At 41.6% G+C, this 20836-nt stretch overlaps 1 protein-coding gene across 2 annotated transcripts in view; it reads left to right on the forward strand.

Annotated features, from left to right (window-relative positions):
• DAB1 (DAB adaptor protein 1) overlaps positions 1-20836 on the forward strand; it is a 295796-nt gene that overhangs the window by 131596 nt on the left and 143364 nt on the right. For both annotated transcript variants that reach the window (XM_068965481.1, XM_068965482.1), the window contains exon 2: positions 15949-16088. In XM_068965481.1, the coding sequence (XP_068821582.1) occupies positions 15949-16088 (140 nt within the window). The remainder of the gene's footprint in view (positions 1-15948; positions 16089-20836) is intronic.

Below are 20836 nucleotides of genomic sequence, written 5' to 3' on the forward strand. Positions count from 1 at the left end.
TTGGAAAACAAGATAACTTTCACTTGTCATCAGCTCCCAGGGGTAGGTGCCTACTCCAGTACTCTTGCCTGGAAAATCCCATGGACGGAGAAGCCTGGTGGGCTGCAATCCATGGGGTTGCGAAGAGTCAGACACGACTGAGCGACTTCACTTTCACTTTTCACTTTCATGCATTGGAGAAGGCAATGGCAACCCACTCCAGTGTTCTTGCCTAGAGAATCCCAGGGACAGGGGAGCCTGGTGGGCTGCCGTCTATGGGGTCTCACAGAGTCGGACACGATTGAAGCGACTTAGCAGCAGTAGCAGCGCGCAGTATCTGCTATCATATACATTTGCCAAAGGGAGACAAGTTGTGAACTTTAGAAAAGCAAACCCCAGTGGACCTCCCAGTTCTGGTGGTGGCAGGGATGCCCTTGGATGGGAGATCACCCAGCTGACTCCTACAGACTCAGCTACCCAAAACAGCTTTGCCAGGGGCCTTTGAGTTGCATTTGGTGAGTGTTAGCCCTGGATTTGCCCTTTTGATTAGGCTTAGCCTCATGGAGTATCAGACCTGGTTACATTATTGGGACATTGAGTGCTGCTCCCCCAACCCCCACCCCAAGCCCTCTCCCTGTTACTCTTGGGTTATTACAGACACTTGCTGGCTTGCATCTCCATGTCAAGAACTCCTCTGTATCATCTATCAGAATGCTTTCTCTCAAATGCACTGCTTTTGTACTGTCTTCCATCAAGTTCCCAGGAAACCAGTGGTGGAGATGGAGATTTGCTTAGGAAGCTTATTGGGGAAGTGCCTTCAGAGTCAGTGCTGATGAGGAGTGTGGGTGGCAGGGCTGGGCAGAGGGAGGAGTTGACCCTGATGCAGCTGCACCAAAGGCCTCAGCTGACCCCCACCATTCCCCAGGGAGCTCTTGAGCTGCCTTCAGTGGCTTCCCCAGTGGAGGGTTGGGCTGTGGGCCTTCATATTCAACCCCATCTAATCAGCCAGTTATTGATTGGATGCAAGCTTTAGTGGGGCTATGGAGTGAGATGAGGGGAACCTGGCCTTGGGTGAGGGACTCTTTGGTGGTAGACAGTTCTCTGAGAGCAGCTTACCCAAGAGCCTTCCTGGGTCAGCATGTCACCTGGGGGAGGAGTCTTCAGACCAGAAACTGGGTCTCACCACATGCAGACTGCAGTTCACAGGAAAGAAAGTGAAAATATTATCAATATATGATGTGAGCCAGGAAGTGTTCGGCTCTGTTAGCTGCTTTACCCTTACAGTGGCATACAGTTCTTCCAGTAATCCTGCAGGAGGAACATTGTTAACTGTCTTCTGTGGAGAGATGAAATGACTTGCTGCAGGCCAGGAGCCTTCGAATGACAAGTCCCCCCTGAACTCTGTTCTTTCCCTTTCATCATCCTGCCCCTCCCCACCCTTAGGTGCATCATCCCGACCTGCCTTCATCCCCGCAGCCCTGCAACCATAACAGGACCCTTTCTTTTGCAAATAACAGAATCAAAAATGAACTCCATGGCTATGGATTTAGACCTGCCCTTCCCTTGCTTTTTGTTTCTTTCTTGCTTTTATGGGGTTTTTTTGTTTTGTTTTGTTTTGTAGTTTTTTTTTATTGGTGTAACATTGGTTTGTAACAATATATAACTTTTTCATGTGCTCGACCTTTCAGTTCCATTTCTATATCCTCTGCAACATGTTCACCACTAAGACTTTCCATCCGTCACCATGTAGTTGATTCCATTTACCCATTTTACCCTCCCTCTAACCTCTTCCTCTCTAGCAACCACTACTCTGTTCTCTGTATCTACCTGTTTGCCTTAAAACTTTGACTTCAACTCCATTGATTTTCCATCACTCCTGGCTCCACCTTTTCCGAGCTCTGTGGTCTTAGGCCAAACTTTACCTCCTGGAGCCTCTATTTTCTCGTCTGTAAGAAGGGACTAAGAATGCATGCCACGCTAGGTGGTTGTGAGGAATAAAAGAACAGTGAAGGGGAGCATACACATTGTTTAAAGCACATTCTATGCCTTGCACTGTGGCATCAGCATGAGATAAAATATTGCACACCTGGTGCCTTCCCTTACACACGGTGGCAGCACACGCTGGTTTTACCCTCTCTGCCCCATGGCCACTAAGAAGAAGACACACACCCAGCTACCCAAAGACCTGAGAAGAAATGGTGTTTGCCGTCTTCAGGCTCTTGGTAAGCAAGTGAGAAGAGAGAAAGCTTCAGATTAGAGGCCAGGATGGTTAATCCTTGTAAGAGGCTCAAGTTAGCAGGATCTACCAAGCTGGTACACCTTCATGGAGGACTTCAGGACTCAGCAATGGAGGATTATGAATATCTTTATAATCTTAAGTCAGAAGATCTCAATTTTTTTTTTCCATCTCACTGTTCCTTCTTACATGGAGATATGACTGACATGCCTGACTTCTGATTGAGAAACATTGCTGGGTTTGCAATGCTGCTAACCTGATTAATAGCACCTGAGACTTTGGGCATCATGATGAGAACTTAAACTTGACTTTCCAAAGTTATAAAAGGCTATGTCTGTGTGTTTGGGAGAGAATATTGAAAACTCTGGATTAGTGAGAGCAAGTTCCCTTACTGAGTGTATCTTTATTCAGCAAGTATCTGTTGAGTACCCACTCGATGCCCGGACTGTGCCAGATGCTTGGGATGCACAGGATGGTCACGCGAGCCCTGTGGAAGCAGCTGCCAGTCCAGTGAGGGGATTCCTGGGCCCAGATTCTTCCTGCCACAACATGCCCTCCGGCAGCAGGAGTCGCCGCAAGGAGTACGAGTCACACCCCACACTGACTTAGCATGATGGTCTCTGCACTTGTCCTTCACAGAAACTTGAAAACGGGGTTTGAAAGAGCGCTGGCAGGAAATTGTTGGTTTAAGGATCTGTCGGAGTGGCATGACGTGCCCAATGATTGTTTTCAGCTGTTATTGAGCTTATTAATGATGTCATACAATGTTTGTAATAGATTTGTTAAATGAACACCTGGCAGAAAGAAAACAAGCACTAGTAGACCTCTGTCAGGAAAATGAAAGAAGGGCCAATTATCCCAGCATAAGAATTGGCTCACGTATGTTTCACTAAAGGACCCGCCTTGTTCCTGTGTGGTTCCTAATCTGACTCTGCCTAGGAGTCAAGCTTTGAAAATGCAGATGGCCAGCCCCTCACATTAGAATCTGTAGAAATCTTAGTGCCCCATTCTCTAGATGTCCTTTATATGGAGAGCATATTTCCAAAAATACCAGAGAGGAGGATTTTTAAAGAAAATGCCTGTAGGAGTTATAGGTTGAATACTTATTTTAGTTCTTAATTAGTTTACCTTTTAGCAATGATGACAGCAACCATATTCATAAAAGTGCCTTTTAACAGTGTGTTGTTCCCCTTATTCTGCTCACTGCCCCACTTGTTAATTACAGAAAAATCAGCATTCTCCCCTACACAATCAGCATACATAATTTTTTGTCCACTGCAAATCAATACCTGGATAACTGCAAGATAGAATTCTAAATAAAATAAGTTGTCTCTGCTCCTGGGCCCCTGAGATTCTCCCCACAATCTGTTCTTAAATCGGACAACCTAACAAACAATAGAGCTTTCTCAGCAATGGACAGAATGATGTTGGTAGGCTGGGGGTGGGGAACTCTTTGAAATTTTCTTATCATCAAGATGAATGGCCTAGTAATTCAGGGAGATATGCAGAAGAAGGGAGGAGTTCTCTGTTTGGATACTGTGTTAATAATTTGTAAGGTCATCTCCCTATAGCCTTCAGGAAGGAACTTCCTGTTCCTAATTGCAACCTTATTCCCAGGAAACCAAAACAAAAAAAATCCCAAACAGCTGGGACCATAACTTCTAAAGTGGTGTGACTTTGCTATGGTTAGCTTTGGGCCACTGGTGCTTAATGTGAAATAGATTATTTGGGGAGGAGGAAGGCAGTAAATATTTATTGAAAGACTGCCATGTGCCTGGGAGTGTGCTAAGAGCAAAATGTGTATTATCTCACCAAATCCTTCCAAATGTTCTAATTGTTGTTTAGTTACTAAGACACGTCCAGCTCTTTTGCAACCCTTTGGGCTATAACCTGCCAGGATCTTCTGTCCATGGAATTGAATTCTCCAGGCAAGAATACTGGAGTGTGTTGCCATTTCCTTCTTCAGAGGATCTTCCTGACCTGGGGATGAAACCCTTGTCTCCTGCATTGGCAGGCAGAGTTTTGACCACTGAGCCACCAAGGAAGCAACTACCATAGTTCAGTTAAGTTTAGTAGCTCAGTCATGTCCAACTCCTTGCAGCCCCATGGACTGTAGCACGCCAGGCCTCCCTGTCCATCAACTACTCCCAGAGTTTACTCAGACTCATGTTCATTGAGTCGATGATGCCATCCAACCATCTCATACTCTGTTGTCTCCTTCTCCCACCTTCAATCTTTCCCAGCCTCAGGGTTTTTTCAAATGAGTCAGTTTTCTGCATCATGTAGCCAAAGTATTGGAGTTTCAGCTTCAGCATCAGTCCTTCCAATGAGTATTCAGGACTGATTTCCTTTAGGATGGACTGGTTGGATCTCCTTGCAGTCCAAGAGACTCTTAAGAGTCTTCTCCAACACCACAGTTCAAAAGCATCAATTCTTTGGCCCTCAGCTTTCTTTATAGTCCAACTCTCACATCCATACTTGACTACTGGAAAAACCATAGCCTTGACTAGACAAAACTTTATTGGCAAAGTAATGTCTCTGCTTTTTAATGTGCTCTCTAGGTTGGTCATAACTTTTCTTCCAAGGAGCAAGCATCTTTTACTTTCATGGCTGCAGTCACCATCTGCAGTGATTTTGGAGCTCAAAAAAATAAAGTCTGACACTGTTTTCACTGATTCCCAATCTATTTCCCATGAAATGATGGGACCAGATGTCATGATCTTAGTTTTCTGAATGTTGAGCTTTAAGCCAACTTTTTCACTCTCCTCTTTCACTTTTGTCAAGAGGCTCTTTAGTTCTTCACTTTCTACCACAGGGGTGGTGTCATCTGCATATCTGAGGTAACTGATTTTTCTCCAATAAATCTTGATTCCAGCTTGTGCTTCATCCAGCCCAGCGTTTCTCATGATTTACTCTGCATAGAAGTTAAATAAGCAGGGTGACAATATACAGCCTTGACGTACTCCTTTTCCTATTTGGACCCAGTCTGTTGGTGTATGTCCAGTTCTAACTGTTGCTTCCTGACCTGCATACAGATTTCTCAAGAGGCAGGTCAGATGGTCTGGTATTCCCATCTCTTTCAGAATTTTCCACAGTTTATTGTGATCCACACAGTCAAAGGCTTTGGCATAGTCAAGAAAGCAGAAATAGATGTTTTTCTGGAACTCTCTTGCTTTTTCAGTGATCCAGCTGATGTTGACAATTTGATCTTTGGTTCCTCTGCCTGTTCTAATCCAGCTTGAACATCTGGTTGTTCATGGTTCACGTATTGCTGAAGCCTAGCTTGGAGAATTGTGAGTATTACTTTGCTAGCATGTGAGATGAGTGCAATTGTGTGGTAGTTTGAACATTCTTTGGCATTGCCTTTGTTTGGGATTGGAATGAAAACTGACCTTTCCAGTCCTGTGACCACTGCTGAGTTTTCCAAATTTGCTGGCATATTGAGTGCAGCACTTTCACAGCATCATCTTTTAGGTTTTGAAGTAGCTCAACTGGAATTCCATCACCTCCACTATCTTTGTTCATAGTGATGCTTCCTAAGGCCCACTTGAGTTCACTTTCCAGGATGTCTGGCTCTAGGTGAGTGATCACACCATTGTGGTTATCTTGGTCATGAAGGTCCTTTTTGTATAGTTTTTCTGTGTTCTTGCCACCTCTTCTTAATATCTTCTGCTTCTGTTAGGTCTATACCATTTCTGTCCTTTATCAAGCCCATCTTTGCATGAAATGTTCCCTTGGTGTCTCTAATTTTCTTGAGATCTCTAGTCTTTCCCATTCTGTTGTTTTCCTCTATTTCTTTGCACTGATCACTGAGGAAGGCTTTCTTATCTCTCCTTGCTATTCTTTGGAACTCTGCATTCAAATGGGTATATCTTTCCTTTTCTCCTTTGCTTTTTGCTTCTCTTCTTTTCAGTCATTTGTAAGCCCTCTTCAGACAAGCATTTTGCCTTTTTGCATTTCTTTTCCATAGGGATGGTCTTGATCCCTGACTCCTGTACAGTGTCATGAACCTCTGACCATAGTTCTTTAGGCACTCTGTCTATCATATCTAATCCCTTGAATCTATTTCTCACTTCTTGTGTATAATCATAAGGAATTTGATTTAGGTCATATGTGAATGGTCTAGTGGTTTTCCCTACTTTCTTCAATTTAAGTCTGAATTTGGCAATAAGGAGTATCCTAGAGAGGGCTACAAATAACTATAGCGTTCTACAGATGGAGACTAACACTCAAAAGTTGAATGACTACCCCGGAATCGCACACACACAGGTAGGCACAGAGCTACTGCAGTGCCTTCTGACCCTGGAGTTAGGCACCCATGCCCCTCACTAGCAGCGTGGCCTTGTATTCCATACCATTGACCTCACTTCCCTTCTGACCTCCATTCCCTCGTTTCTCAGTGGGATGCAGTCTGCCTCCAAGGTGGTTCTCAATTTTCAATTAAGTAGTTTATGATTATGGAACAGACACACCTGCTTTCAAATGTCATCCAGCTTTTCCCTTTTCCTTCCTCATTCCAGCCTCTTGTTACAGAATGAATGTTTGTCTCTCCTCCCCCGACACCCTCCAAAAGTTTATGTATTGAAGCCTTAACCTCTGATGAGATGACATTGAAAGTGGGGCCTTTTGGAGATAATTAGGTTGTGATTAGGTCATGAGGGTGGGGCCCCATTGGTGGGATTCATGCCCTTAGAAGAAGAAGAAGACAGAATCAGAGCTCTCTCACTTGCTCTTTCTCTCCACTGTGTGAAGATACAGCAAGAGGGTAGCCATCTGCCAGCCAAAAAAAAGGACCTTCCCGAGGGTCAAGTATGCCAACACCTTGCTGTTAGACTTCACAGATGTCAGAACAGGGAGAAATTGATGCCTGCCATTTAAGTCACCCTGTATGTGGTATTTTGTTATAGCAGCCTGAACTAAGACACCTCCTTAGGTGTTTAAGTATCTAAAAAAGAGAATTGAACGTTCAGCTTAACATAAGAAATATGTTGGTGTTGACCTCTGCTAGACAGAGAAATACGGTAACTGTCAAAAGTTAGAAGAATTCACAGCCAGACTGCCCACAGTAGAAAAAACAATCCTGGCTCTTGCTTGGCTTTCTGTGGCCATGATCATTATAATCTAGGATGCGTGGGGGAGGTAAAGAGAGAACAATCGTGGGTGTGAAATATCGTTTATTTGGCCATTAGCTGTCCTGAGTGAACAGCCTGGAGTGGGAGACCGATTATGACTCCAGTGAATTCTGTGGGCTCTCTGCCTCAGTGTCGCAGGAAATGCTAATTGCCTGCTTCTTTGTGATCTAGGCTTCTGGCCAAGGGGCTCGTTTTTATTGATGTTTCTACAAGGTCACTCCCAGTGTGGGACTTCCAAGCTGGGAGTGCCTTCTGCTCCAACACAGGGACGTGGTCTTCTTCCTGACAGCATCCTTGAGGCCTGCTCAAAATAGGTAGCTTCCTGGGTGTCCTCAGCACTGTCTCCATCTCAATTCAGAGGGTCATTTCCTGGTTATGAGGTGAGCAGGTTGTAATGAGACTGAGGAATGCTCTTCCCCTAATGGCATGAAGCAAAGGCAACAGTGAACTTAACTGCAGGTGTGACATTTGCTTCCTCCCATTAGGGATTTTATTCCTTGAAGAGTTAGTGACCCGCGCTCATGCAGTGGATTGGAGATAAAGTCTGTTTGGAAGGGGTTTATAGTGACCCTGTCCACTTCCCCAGAGTGATCCAGACTCTGGGAGTCAGTGGCCTCTTTTGAATCAATAAATAACTGTATTCGTGTATTCAGTTATTCAGTAGAGCTGGGAACTGTGGGTCCATTCTCTGCCTGGCACCATGCTATGTTCAGAGAACGCACCCCGTCCACAGGGATTGAAAGTGTAGAGAAAGAAACAGGCTTGAAGACAAAGTCGCTGAGGTGCCACAGTGCTGTGTCAGATGCTGTGAGGGAATTGAGTGAAAATGGGTCTGTTTGTTAGGAAAACGCCAGTCTCCAGGGATACCTTGGCTAACAAATCTAACACAGTCCTGGGCTTTCTGGACCTCCCAGAGGGATGAGAAGGAGGAATTTAAACAGATGATTACAAATGAGATTAATTTGTTGCAAGAAGGCAGGGGGCTTATCAGGAGAGTACTGTGGTCACATCTCAGAGGGGACCTCCCAGATAGACCACTGGGATAGAGAATCCTGGGCCTGTGGCATTGTGCTGAGACTTCAGGTGTCAAAGGGAAGTGGGGAGGGGCTAGGGGGATGAGGCAGGATGAGGATGGGGGTGTGGTGGCTTCAAGGGCCAAAGAACAGCAGGTGCAAAACTGCAGAGCCCAGCAGACATTTGCTCAGAATATGGCTTTTTTGAGAGACAGGATGAAGGCCATTGTGGCGAGAATGTGAAAAGTAGAGGGGAGGGTGGTCCAAAAATGAGGCCATGCATTCAACAAGGACCAGATTTGTCAGGGCTTTGTAAGATATGTTAAGGATATTAATTTTAATTATACTGAATATATACCTATCTTAAAGTTGTATGCTCAAAAATATTTTACAGATAGAGATGTGATTTTAAAAACTAAAAAAATTCCCAGAGACCCTGCTTCTGTGGATTTAGGCAGACCTGAGTTTAAATCTTCGCTGTAGAATCTACCTGCTGCTGCTGCTGCTAAGTCGCTTCAGTCGTATCCGACTCTGTACGACCCAATAGATGGCAGCCCTCCAGGCTCCACCGTCCCTGGGATTCTCCAGGCAAGAACACTGGAGTGGGTTGCCATTTCCTTCTCCAATGCACGAAACTTACCTAGATGAGTCAATTTAAGCTACGTGACCTCTCTGAATTTCTGGCTCTGGACTCAAAATATGTGGACAGCATCACATTTAATGTGAAACAGTAAACTGAGCTCTACAAAGTGCAACCATACAGTTCTGGCCATGGTTAGAGTCTCTAAGTATTAGTTCTAAATGGCAAAACTTTGTTTTGAAATTCTCATTCTGAGGGCTCAGTTTGAGAAATAGCACCTCCCAGGAAATTTTCTGCATAAGAAGGTTGCTGTTTGACTTCTTTCTGTTCCTAGTGAACTTCCAGGATTACTAGTATCTGAATCAACTCAATTTGCTGGGTCTCTGCCACTAGTTTCAGTATCTGAATGGGTGGGATTTAGGAATCCCTGTTTTTTGTGTGTATGTGGGGTGTGTGTGTGTTTTAAATGGGCAGTTCTTAATTAAACTATACTTAGAAAATGACTGCAATAATCTATTGATTTTTCTACCAGAATGTAAGCTCTGTAAGTACAGAGATATTTCTATATTTTGGTCACTACTATATCTCTAGCACCTTAGAACTTATAGTGATCACTCACTATACACACACACACCACACATACACATATATATTTTTGAATATGAATGATCTATCAACCAATAAAGAATCAATGAGAGTTTTATACTTCTCCAAATGTTGCTACACTATTGTTACTGTTTTAATCTAATCTATCCTCACAACAGACCATAGCATTAATAGCTCCTGTGGTCTAAAGAAGCCCAAAAGCTTTGGCTTGACTTCTAAAACTCTTCTTGATTAAGTCCCTCCAGCCTTTGTTAGCATCACTTGAGCTGTGTGCTTAAACAGAGTGCTTTGCAAGCATATTGATTGGCTCAGGCTCACTCCAGATCAATATACTAAAAATCTATGGAGTAGTATTTGAAAAAGTTGCCAAGATAATTCTAAAACATGTCTAAAAGATGTGCATGTATACAATGGAATATTACTCAGCCATTACAAATGAAATAATGCCATTTGCAGGAACATGAATGGACCTAGAGATTATAATACTGAGGGAATTAAGTTGATCAGAGAAAGAGAAATATCATATGATATCACTGATATGCAGAATCTAAAAAGAAATGATACAAATGAACTTTTTACCGAACAGAAACCGTTGAACGAACTTATGGTTACCAGGGAGGAGAGGTGGGAGGAAGGAATAGGCAGTTTGGGAGTGACTTTTAAATACTACTGTGTTTTAAATGGATAGCCAACAAGGACCTACAGGAAACACTGCTCAACATTATTCAACAACCTAAATGGGAAAAGAATTTGAAAAAGAATAGATACATGTATATGTATAACTGAGTTACTTTGCTGTACACTTGATAGTGTCACAGTATTATTAATCAACTATATTCCAATATAAAATAAAAGTTTAAATAAAAGAAACAAATCCAAGCAAACAAATAAAACTTAACTAGGGTTGAGAAACACTCAGTCTAACATGACTACTCCCTGGCTTTGAATATTACCATAATCTTAATTCCTCTAGAAAGCTTCTTCCTTACTTTTCTACTTGTTGAATCTCTGCTTCTTACAATCCTTCCTCAAATGTCATCTCACCTCTGCAGCGGTTGCTTGTCCTCTCCCCGTCAAGCAGAAACAACTTCTCCTCCCTTCAGCTCTATATGACATTCACAGTTCTGATCATCTCAACATTTTGTAAAGCTATCTGTGTCTCTTTCTGAAATGTGGCTTCCAGACCAGAGAAGAGACACTTTTCACTCCCCTAGGTGCCACAGGAATCTGCAGTGCCTTGCACAGAGAACATGCCGAGGCAGTACAGTGTACAGATGGTGATAATATAATTAGGGTGACCACACAATTCATCATCCAAACTGGGATACTTCTCAGAATAATGAGGGGTGCTGTAGAGCAGTGTCAGGACATAAGGTATAAACAGGGACTGTCCCAGACACACTGGGAATATGAGCATCTAGATAGCAGCAGCCAACATTGATTACCTCTTACTGTTTGCCCCTCACTCTCCTCCATACTGTCTGTGTGGCATTTCGTTGACCTACACAGTGACCGTATATGGGAGCAACTGTTCTTTTCTACACTGAACAGAGAAAGATGCTGTGGAAGACCTTGTAAAGGGACTTACCTAAGGCCACGCAGTTACGGCAGGGCTGGGAGAGCTGGGACTTGAACTCAGGTCATCTGAATCCAGAGCTCAGGGCTCCCCATGGAGGAGCTCAGGCCTCAGAGTATCACAGGATGAGGCTCTGTTCTGAGCCGTAACTGAAATAACTTTAGCTACCTTTCTGGATTTAGTTTCTTCCTCTTGAATAATGATGGCACGTCCTTCCAGTAACCTTACAAGATTAAATCAGACAAGATACGAGAATATCAGGCAAGGTGTATGTACTTGTGCCTGTCTTAGCAGTAAGCTATCTTGCAATTTACAACAAGCTCCATATGACATCTACTCAAGTAACCGTGGCACAAAGTGAGAAGTAGTTAGTGCTGTGACAGGTCACAGGAGGCCCCATAGCCTAATGGTTAAAAAAGCATGGCATTTTGCCTAAGACGTGGAGTCAAATTTAGCATACCATGTTCAAATAGGCATTTCACCAAAGTGGATAGGCAAATGGGCAATGAACACATGAAAAGATGCTCAACATCACTAGTCCTGCAGACAGTGCAAAACACAACCATGGTGAGATATCATGAAACCCCTACTGGGATGACTAAAAACAGTGACGATAAGAGATGTTGGCAAGAACAGCTGGCGGAGAAATTGGAACCCTCATACTTTGTGAGATTTTAAACTGGTAGAACCACTTTGGAAAAACAGTTTGATAATTCTTCAAAAAGTTTTAACAGAGTTACTGTATGACCCAGCAATTTCTCTCCTAGGTATAATCCTAAGAGAATTGAAAAATATGACTATAAAAACTGGTACAAAAATAGTTCATTTTAGTATTATTCATAATACTAAAGAAATAGAAGCTAAAATGTCCACCAACTGTTGTGGTATATCCTTACAATGGAATATTATTCAGAAAGAAAAAGACAAAATAATGATACATGCTATTACATGGAATGATCTTGAAAATGTGATGCTAAGCAAAGGAAGCCAGTCACAAAAGACCACATATTACATGATCCCATTTGTGTGAAATGTAATTGCCTCCAGAACAAGCAAGTCCATAGAGACAGGAAGTAGATTAGTGGTTGTCTAGGGCTGATGGGTTTGGGGAAGATAGGGAATTACTGCGAACAAGCACAGGTTTCCTTCTGGGTTGATGAAAATTTTATGAAATTAGCTACCAGTGATGGTTGTATAACTATGAACGTACTAAAACCACTGAACTGTATACTTTAAAATGGTGAATCGAATGGTATAGGAATTAAATCTCAGCAAAGCTGTTACCTAAAAAAATTCTGGCAGTGCCCTTGGCTTTGGGCATTGGTGTCATCTTCTATAAAATAGGGCTCATGACAAAGACAAACTCAAAAAGCAGGTATAAAGATAAAAGATTGCATGTAAAACTTCTGGCTCAGTGACCGATATCATAAATGCTTGATGACAGATGATTTTCCTTAAACACATGGCCTTTCTCTTGCCCATCCAAAAACAGAGGGTCAGTGGTACTTTCAGCCGACTAAGCCGGGGATTCATGATGACTTCGGATGCGTGAAGATTGACCCTCCCTTCAACACCCTCAAGTCATATGTGCCCCTGAAGGAATAGCCTTATGGCTCTGGTATCTGTTATTTATTTCTTAACTTATATATCTGAGACCTCGCTCAAGATGTGCTCATGAAAAATTACCCTTTTAATGGTAGAGCATTTAATGAGAAACTGGATTATCTACTGCATAAGTGCCCTTCATACAAATTAGCTTGGCCCTGGGTCCTAATCTAAATTGGACTCTCTACTTTCCTCTAAATGGCCTAATATTTTCTTATTAATCTCTGCCCTCATTCACCTGATCTCGCTCTGCCTCCTCTTACAAAGTGTACTCCTCAGCAGAGCTCTGTGCCCTGACAAATGTTTCTTAAGGCTGTCTTTGTATCTGACTTATGGACATTTTTGGGACATGACCTGGAGTCTGGAATGTGTATGTTCCATTTTCAAGCCATCTTTCCACTGGCGTTTTAATGCTGCCAGTATATTAAAGATTTGGGTGAGGTGAGTTTTTGTATAAGTATCATCTCAAGGGCTTCCCATGGTGACTCAGATGGTAAAGAATCTGCGTGCAATGTGGGAGACCCAGGTTTGATCCCTGGTTTGGGAAGATCCCCTGGAGAAGGGAATGGTTACGCACTCTATTCTATCCGTATTCTTGCCTGGAGAATTCCATGGACAGAGGAGCCTGGCAGGCTACAGTCCATAGGGTCACAAAGAGTTGGACATGACTGAATGACTGACACTTTTATAGGGAAGTCGGATAGATGAGAAACAATTAATCATAATTAAAAGAACAAGCTTGAAGACATAGACCATAAGCAAACCGCAAGCATGGGCTTTGGCATCAGACAGATCTAGGTTCAGGTCCCACCCATTGGCTTTGTACAAGTTGCTTGGCCTCTCAGACCTTCAATTTAGATCCTAGTCTATAAGATCTGGGTAAGAGTACCTACCTCTAGGATTATTTTAAGGACTAAACAAATTGATGAATATAATGTGCTGTACATAACATGATAAATACTACCTGGTATTGCCATTATAGTTAAACTTTAGAGGAAGTTCCAGATAGTCAAAGAGATGTCATTAGTGATTGAAATAGTGTCAGGAATTGAAGAAAGAGTAAGATAAACTTCCCAAGAAATAGATCAAACCATAGGCCACTCCTACTAAATATTGTTTAGCAATGCAGAGAGAGGTGACCTACAGTGCCCACAGCTAGATGTCAGTATAGGGTGTATCATGGCAAGTGTTATTCTTTTTGTTCTTAGCTTTTCTCTGACATCTGCCCTCACTGATCCCAGAGGCTTAATTTTTACATTGATTACACATTCAGACAAATCATCCATGTGTTATATTTGCTTACTGGAATTAATTCAGAAACTTCAATATACCAGGAGTCAGCAAGAGTGCGGTAGAAAAAATATCAAGTGGGATTTGGGGACGACAGGTCCAGGACTAACTCTACAGACACCCCTTCTCTGTGCTCTCCTGCTCTCAGAACTGTATCTTCTAGGTGCTTCTTTTACTGAGCTGATAACAGGGGCGGCAGCTACCGTGTATAGAGAACTTACCATGTGAATGCATGCTATTCACATGCTATCTCATGTAAGTTACTGTTCATAATAACTCTGAAAGTGAATATTTAATCTTCATTCAATAGTTAGGAGATGGAGGCTCAGCAGACAGTTTAGTTGACTTACAAGTGAGAGCCATGATTTGACATGAGGATGTCTGGCTGTAAAGTTTTTGGCTTCTTGTATACCTAGCATAACACACTACATATTTTTGTTTGCAGTCATCAAAAACTTGAGCCTCTAGGGGCATAGACTTTGTCTAATTCATCTATTGCCAGTAAGTAATAGCATCTGCCACAGAGATGATGCTCAGTAAGGGATGAATGAATCAATGAATGAAATGCATGCCGTGTTCTGTCAGTAGAAAGGCATCACACAGTGGTTAGCTATTACCGTTGTGTTTTTTTTCCTGTTTTAATAACTCTCACCCCCGCTTAATAGAAGGGCCTCAATACGTGCATCATGTGGATAGAGAGAAATGGGCTGAATTATCTCTGATATCCTCACCTCTGTATTTCCAGCAGATGAAAGAAGGCATGATGGAGGCGGTATCAGAAGTTGAAGTCCATGATGTTCCAGGAGATGAATATCAGAAGCCTATGGCATTCCAGGCTTAAGGACCACATGTTTGGGACTTCCCTAGTGGTCCAGTGGCTGAGACTCTGTGTAGGGGGTACAGGTTTGATCCCTGATCAGGGAACTAAGATCCCATATGTGACCCCTCACCCCCCCAAAAAAAAGAAAAGAAAAAAGAACCACAGGAACAATGCCCCAACCTGTGACTCCTCTGATGGACATTTGATGAAGTTAGAGAGATTCAAATTCCTATATATTCTGTTTCTTCTGACTGTGTGAATATGGACAAGCTATTTGAATTCCATGACCTTCATCTGGGAGCTGGATATGGTTGAGCTGTGAAGAATGGGAATAAAGTTTATAAAACATCTCACAAGAAACACATACTCTGTTCACAGTAACTTTACTGTCTTTATTTTAAGTGGATGTGTTTGAGCTTCTGGTTGATGTGTCATAGCAAAATATTATGCTAATAATTACTGGGAAATCCCACTGCAAGTTATGGAGGCACCGTACCGAGTGTGGAAGGTTATTTCTGTGCACACATGAGTTAACAGAATAGATATTGTAAAACCATTCTTTGATAATTGACCCTGGGTCATTACTTGATACAAAACAATTACTCTGGAGCCTCCTTATAAAACAGCCCATAGAATTGGGTGTAAGGAGGGTCTTGGACCCTGGCCAAAGTCATTTTAAATGCTGGAAATACCAGAGAGACTCAGGGCTAATACTATTCTAACAAGGGTGTCAGACATAAACTTGTAGTGGGTAATGATCATTTGTTGACAATCTAGTGTGCATCAGACTCCATATTGGGTATTTTATATGTGTTATCTGGCTTTTTAAAATCTTCATGCCACTTTGTGGTTGGTTACTTTTTAATTTTTTTCTTTGTTTCTGCCTGAGAAAACACAATTTTAGAGAAAATCATGTAATCTTCCTGAGAATTTGGAAGGATAGAGCCAGAATTTGCATCCAGGAGTGTCCTCATTCTTTTGTACGTGATCCAATGATTTGACTTTCCTTGAACTTAGGTAAACCAGAGAACCAGTCTTGAAACTGTGGATATTTAAAGTCAGTGGGTCCTGAACACCTACATATCCGAATCCTGCTTTTCTTTCTTTTTAGGTCAGGATCGCAGTGAAGCCACTTTGATAAAGAGGTTTAAAGGTGAAGGGGTCCGGTACAAGGCCAAACTGATTGGAATCGATGAGGTTTCCGCAGCTCGGGGAGACAAGTTATGCCAAGACTCGATGATGAAGCTCAAGGTACTATGCCAACATTTTATTATAAACAGTGTACATTTGATATGACCGAGAGGGAAAAATGATTACAATCACTCTGGCAAACATATTTTTATTTATTCATATACTGCTATACTACTTAGTATCCTGGTGACTCTCTGCATTTATATATTGGGAGGATATGTCCCTCATTTAGCAAATATTTATTAAGCATCTCCTGTGGGGATGTGTTTTGCTACTCCATGTTTTGCAGTTATTGATATGATAAAAACACATCACATTTTATTCAATATTATCTTCATTGTGTAGTTCCAACAAAAATAAAAGTACCAAATCATTAAATCCTACAGTCACTCAGATTTTATAGGTTTTTCTACTTTATTTTTTAATAACTTTTCTATATTCTACCATATGAATATGGTAAAAGATTTTATGTTAATAAAACTGATTTTATTCATCCATGTAATTTTTAAAAATTTATTATTTTAATTGGAGGCTAATTACTTTACAATATTGTAGTGCTTTTTGCCATACATTGACATGAATCAGCCATGGGTGTACATGCGTTCCCCATCCTGAACCCCCCTCCCACCCTCCTCCCCATGCCATCCCTCAGGGTCATCCCAGTGCACCAGCCCTGAGCACCCTGTCTCATGCATTGAACCTGGACTGGCGACCTGTTTCACATATGGTAATATATATGTTTCAATGCTATTCTCTCAGATCATCCCACCCTCGCCTTATCCCGCAGAGTCCAAAAGTCTTTCCTTTACATCTGTGTCTCCTTTGCTGTCTCACATACAGGGTTATCGTTACCATCTTTCTACATTCCATATATATGCATTAATATGCTATATTGGTGTTTTTCTTTCTGACTTACTTTACTCTCTATAACAGATTCCAGTTTCATCTACCTCATTAGAACTGATTCAAATGCATTCTTTTCAATAGCTGAGTAATATTCCATTGTGTATATGTACCATAGCTTTCTTATCCATTCATCTGCTGATGGACATCTAGGTTGCTTCCATGTCCTGGCTATTGTAAACAGTGCTGCGATAAACACTGGGGCATATGTGTCTCTTTCAATTCTGGTTTCCTCGGTGTGTATGCCCAGCAGTGGGATTGCTAGGTCATAAGGTAGTTCTATTTCCGGTTTTTTAAGGAATCTCCACACTGTTCTCCATAGTGGCTGTACTAGTTTGCATTCCCACCAACAGTGTAAGAGGGTTCCCTTTCCTCTGCACCCTCTCCAGGATTTATTGTTTGTAGACTTTTTGGTAGCAGCCATTCTGACTGGTGTGAGATGTTACCTCATTGTGGATTTGATTTGCATTTCTCTGATAATGAGTGATGTTGAGCATCTTTTCATGTGTTTGTTAGCCATCTGTATGTCTTTTTTGGAGAAATGTCTGTTTAGTTCTTTGGCCCATTTTTTGATTGGGTCATTTATTTTTCTGGTATTGAGCTGCTTGTATATTTTTAAGATTAAGTCTTTGTCAGTTGCTTCGTTTTCGATTATTTTCTCCCATTCTGAAGGCTGTCTTTTCACCTTGCTTATAGTTTCCTTTGTAGTGCAAACGCTTTTAAGTTTAATTAGGTCACATTTGTTTATTTTTGCTTTTATTTCCATTATTCTGGGAGGTGGGTCTCCTTGTAATTTTTATTAATATTCCCCACATACCTTACAATAAAGGGAAAATATTTTTTTAAGTGATGTGTAACTAGATATTGGTATTTGGAGATAGCACAAAGAGATTTCTGATTTAAAATGCTTTAAAGAAGCCTTTTCTTTGAGAAATCTAAGAAATTGGGAAAAATTTTAATATAGAAAATAAGAGAATTATATTATTAAGTAGCCTTTAAAAGCATACAAAATCATGTATTGTCTGTTCCCAGATTCCAGTCTCCATGTAGTCTATGCTGCTTTTTATTAAAAAAAAGTAATATAAAATATTAGAAAAATTATTTAATAAGAAATCTATAAGTATCATATACATTTAAGATCTATAATTTAATCCTTTTTTTGATTATAGAATTCAAAAAAATGCTGTGTAAAAAGTTTGAAAATACAGAAAAGAATAAGAGGGAAAATTAACTTACAATCGCACTACACAAAGAAAATCAGTATCAACACTTTTGTCTTATTAACAATCTTTGTATCTTTTTATACATTTGTGTATATATATGTGAATCACATGCATATATGTAGTGTAATTGGAATGACCATTTATAGGTTCATATCTTGTTTTCTTCCTTACCTAATAATATACATCATATACATTTTTTTCATATTTTCAAATAGTCCCTGAGGATACAACTTGGTCAATATCATTTTTTTAATGTAAGAAAAAGGGAAGGAAAAAAAGGTTGGCCAAGTGCCTAGTAATATTATATGGGACAGTGTCTATAAAATGACTTCTTTGCCTTTTCTTTGATAAATGTTTAATAAGGCACAGTTATCATCTTTGTTTATATTGTACACATTTTCTCAATGGTTTATTTTAACATGTGTGTCAGATTCTAAGACTCTTTGTAGTCTAGCTATAGGAATCAGTCTTTTTAAAAAACTCTTAATTTTCTAAACTGTGTATCCATTACTTTCTTTTCTGTTACAAAGCAAATTTTATTTTAATATTTCTAAATCTACCAGAAGGCATACCAGAAAACGTATAAAAGATGTTAAAATCACGAGTTCACAGATTGCCTCCTTGGAAGAGGTTAATGTATCTTTTTATGAAAAGAATAATTAAACGATGTTATGAGATTTTAGGACAGTCTAATAATGAGCCCTCTTCTTTTGCCAAATTCAAATCTGGGTAATAAGCAGACAAAGGAGTCCAACAGGAAGAACTCTAAATTTCAGCTTTATGACTGATAAATGCTGGTCTGGAAGGCATCATACAGCGACACAGCCACAAGGCATCCTTGAAGAAGACAGGCTGTCCAGTGGGTCTGTGGGACAGTTGGCTAACTGCAGCCCTCCCTGTTCACTCCCACTGCCCTGGAGCAGCACTGTGACCCATTTATGAGATCACATCAGAACTCACCCTCTCTACCAACAGGTGGATTTTAGAGAGAACCCAGAGGAGACTGTGCCATGCCTGCTTCCCCACTGAGACTCTAATCAAGAATGGGCCAGGACCTTAATTCTTGGTGAAGTTGGTCCTTACTGAGTATGGGGCCAGGCAGGTGAAGATGTGCTTTGGACAAATATGAATTAAAAGACATCAAGAAAATCTCCAGTGACTGGTTCTCACCCAGAGCTACAAGTCTATTCAGGACAAGAAAGAGGCTGATGCATCCTCACCCAGCACCCTGATAGATAGCATTCACCAGGTGTGGGTCACAGACCAGCTCATCAGCCATCTGCCTCTGTAGAAGCATAGAGGTCTCAGCGGATGTGAGGCAGGAGTTGGCTTGTGTACCCTGAAGTTCTCCCTAAAGATCAACATTCGCACAGGCTAGCTGGACCAGCCTGGTGCTGACTGCTAAGCTTGTGTGTGTGTGTGTGTGTGTGTGTGTGTGTGTGCGCGCACGCACGTGCGTGTGTCTTGGTCACCTGCAGCAAAGTGTCCCACATGTCACCCCTTGTGACCAAGTGGTCCGCAAACCCCTGAGGCTTAGTCTGACCATAACACACTCCTGCCAAATGCTCTGAACTTGTAGAGAGTTCTTGGTTTCCAGACAACTGTCTTTCATTATTTGCAAGTTGCAGAGAAGAATGTTGACATTTCCGCTCCCAGTGGTGTTCCTTTAGGAAGCACAGAAACAGAAATGATCGATTTTCCATTTGGCCACCGGCCCAGGAAAGAAAGACAAAGAAGTAAAAAATGTCTGTTAGCCTTGCAAAAAGGCCCGCTTGTTCATGTCAGGCCATATGAGAAATTTAAAAAAAAAAAATCTGTTTGCTAGACTCTCTGACGCTGGTTGCCTGTTGTAGAGGTTTTCCCCTTGGATTATAGGGATTTAAAAGGGGATTCGTAATGTGAGTTTGCGTGAGCCATTGCCTGTCCACCAGTGAAGCCTCATTGTCTTTGTATTTTAATTTAGTCAGCAGAGCACTTTTATATATATTATCTCTTTTGATCTTGTGAGGTAGCTATTAGCCTCCTTGTTTGTAAGTAAGAAATCTGAGGCTCAACAGAAGTTACAGGATTTGCCCCAGAGCCTTCATTTTAATCTGGAATAAGCCCAGAATTCAAACCCAGATCTCCAGATATCTCGTGTTTGATAGACTATTGTTAAGTGCTTCCTTCTATTCTGTTTTGTATCTACACTGAAATCTATCTTGGTTGCCCAGCTAGATTTTTAAACCCCTACCTGTAAGCTACTACACAGTAGCCGCACATCATTAACTTACAAAGTACTCACCTCTCAGAGGTATTGGGCAAAATGGTGTCTCATAAAGACAGTGCCTGGAGGACTGATTGCCGATCCTGAAGTGAATCTGTTAGTCAGGGTCCTGTAGGAAACAGTCACCCCAGCTAGGTCAGATGAGGGCACTTTAATGAAGGAGCAACTCGTGCAGGGTAGGCCAGCTTAAGGTAGCAAACAGGCTGGTGAGGCACCAAAAACTAGAAACAGTGGGAAGCTGTTCCACCCCAAGGAGAGATGTTAACTGGAACCCAGGGAGGGTGGGGTTGAGGAGGAAGTCCCCTTGCCAAGCAAAAATATATCTAATGCTGGAGATTGTAGAACAGGGATGGGAAGGAAGAAGAAAGAAATACCCGGACCTCTCTCCTTCCCCCGCTCTGACATCCTGTCTGTGC

The sequence above is a fragment of the Capricornis sumatraensis genome, chromosome 2 (genome assembly GCF_032405125.1).
Source record: "Capricornis sumatraensis isolate serow.1 chromosome 2, serow.2, whole genome shotgun sequence".
NCBI lineage: Eukaryota > Metazoa > Chordata > Mammalia > Artiodactyla > Bovidae > Capricornis > Capricornis sumatraensis.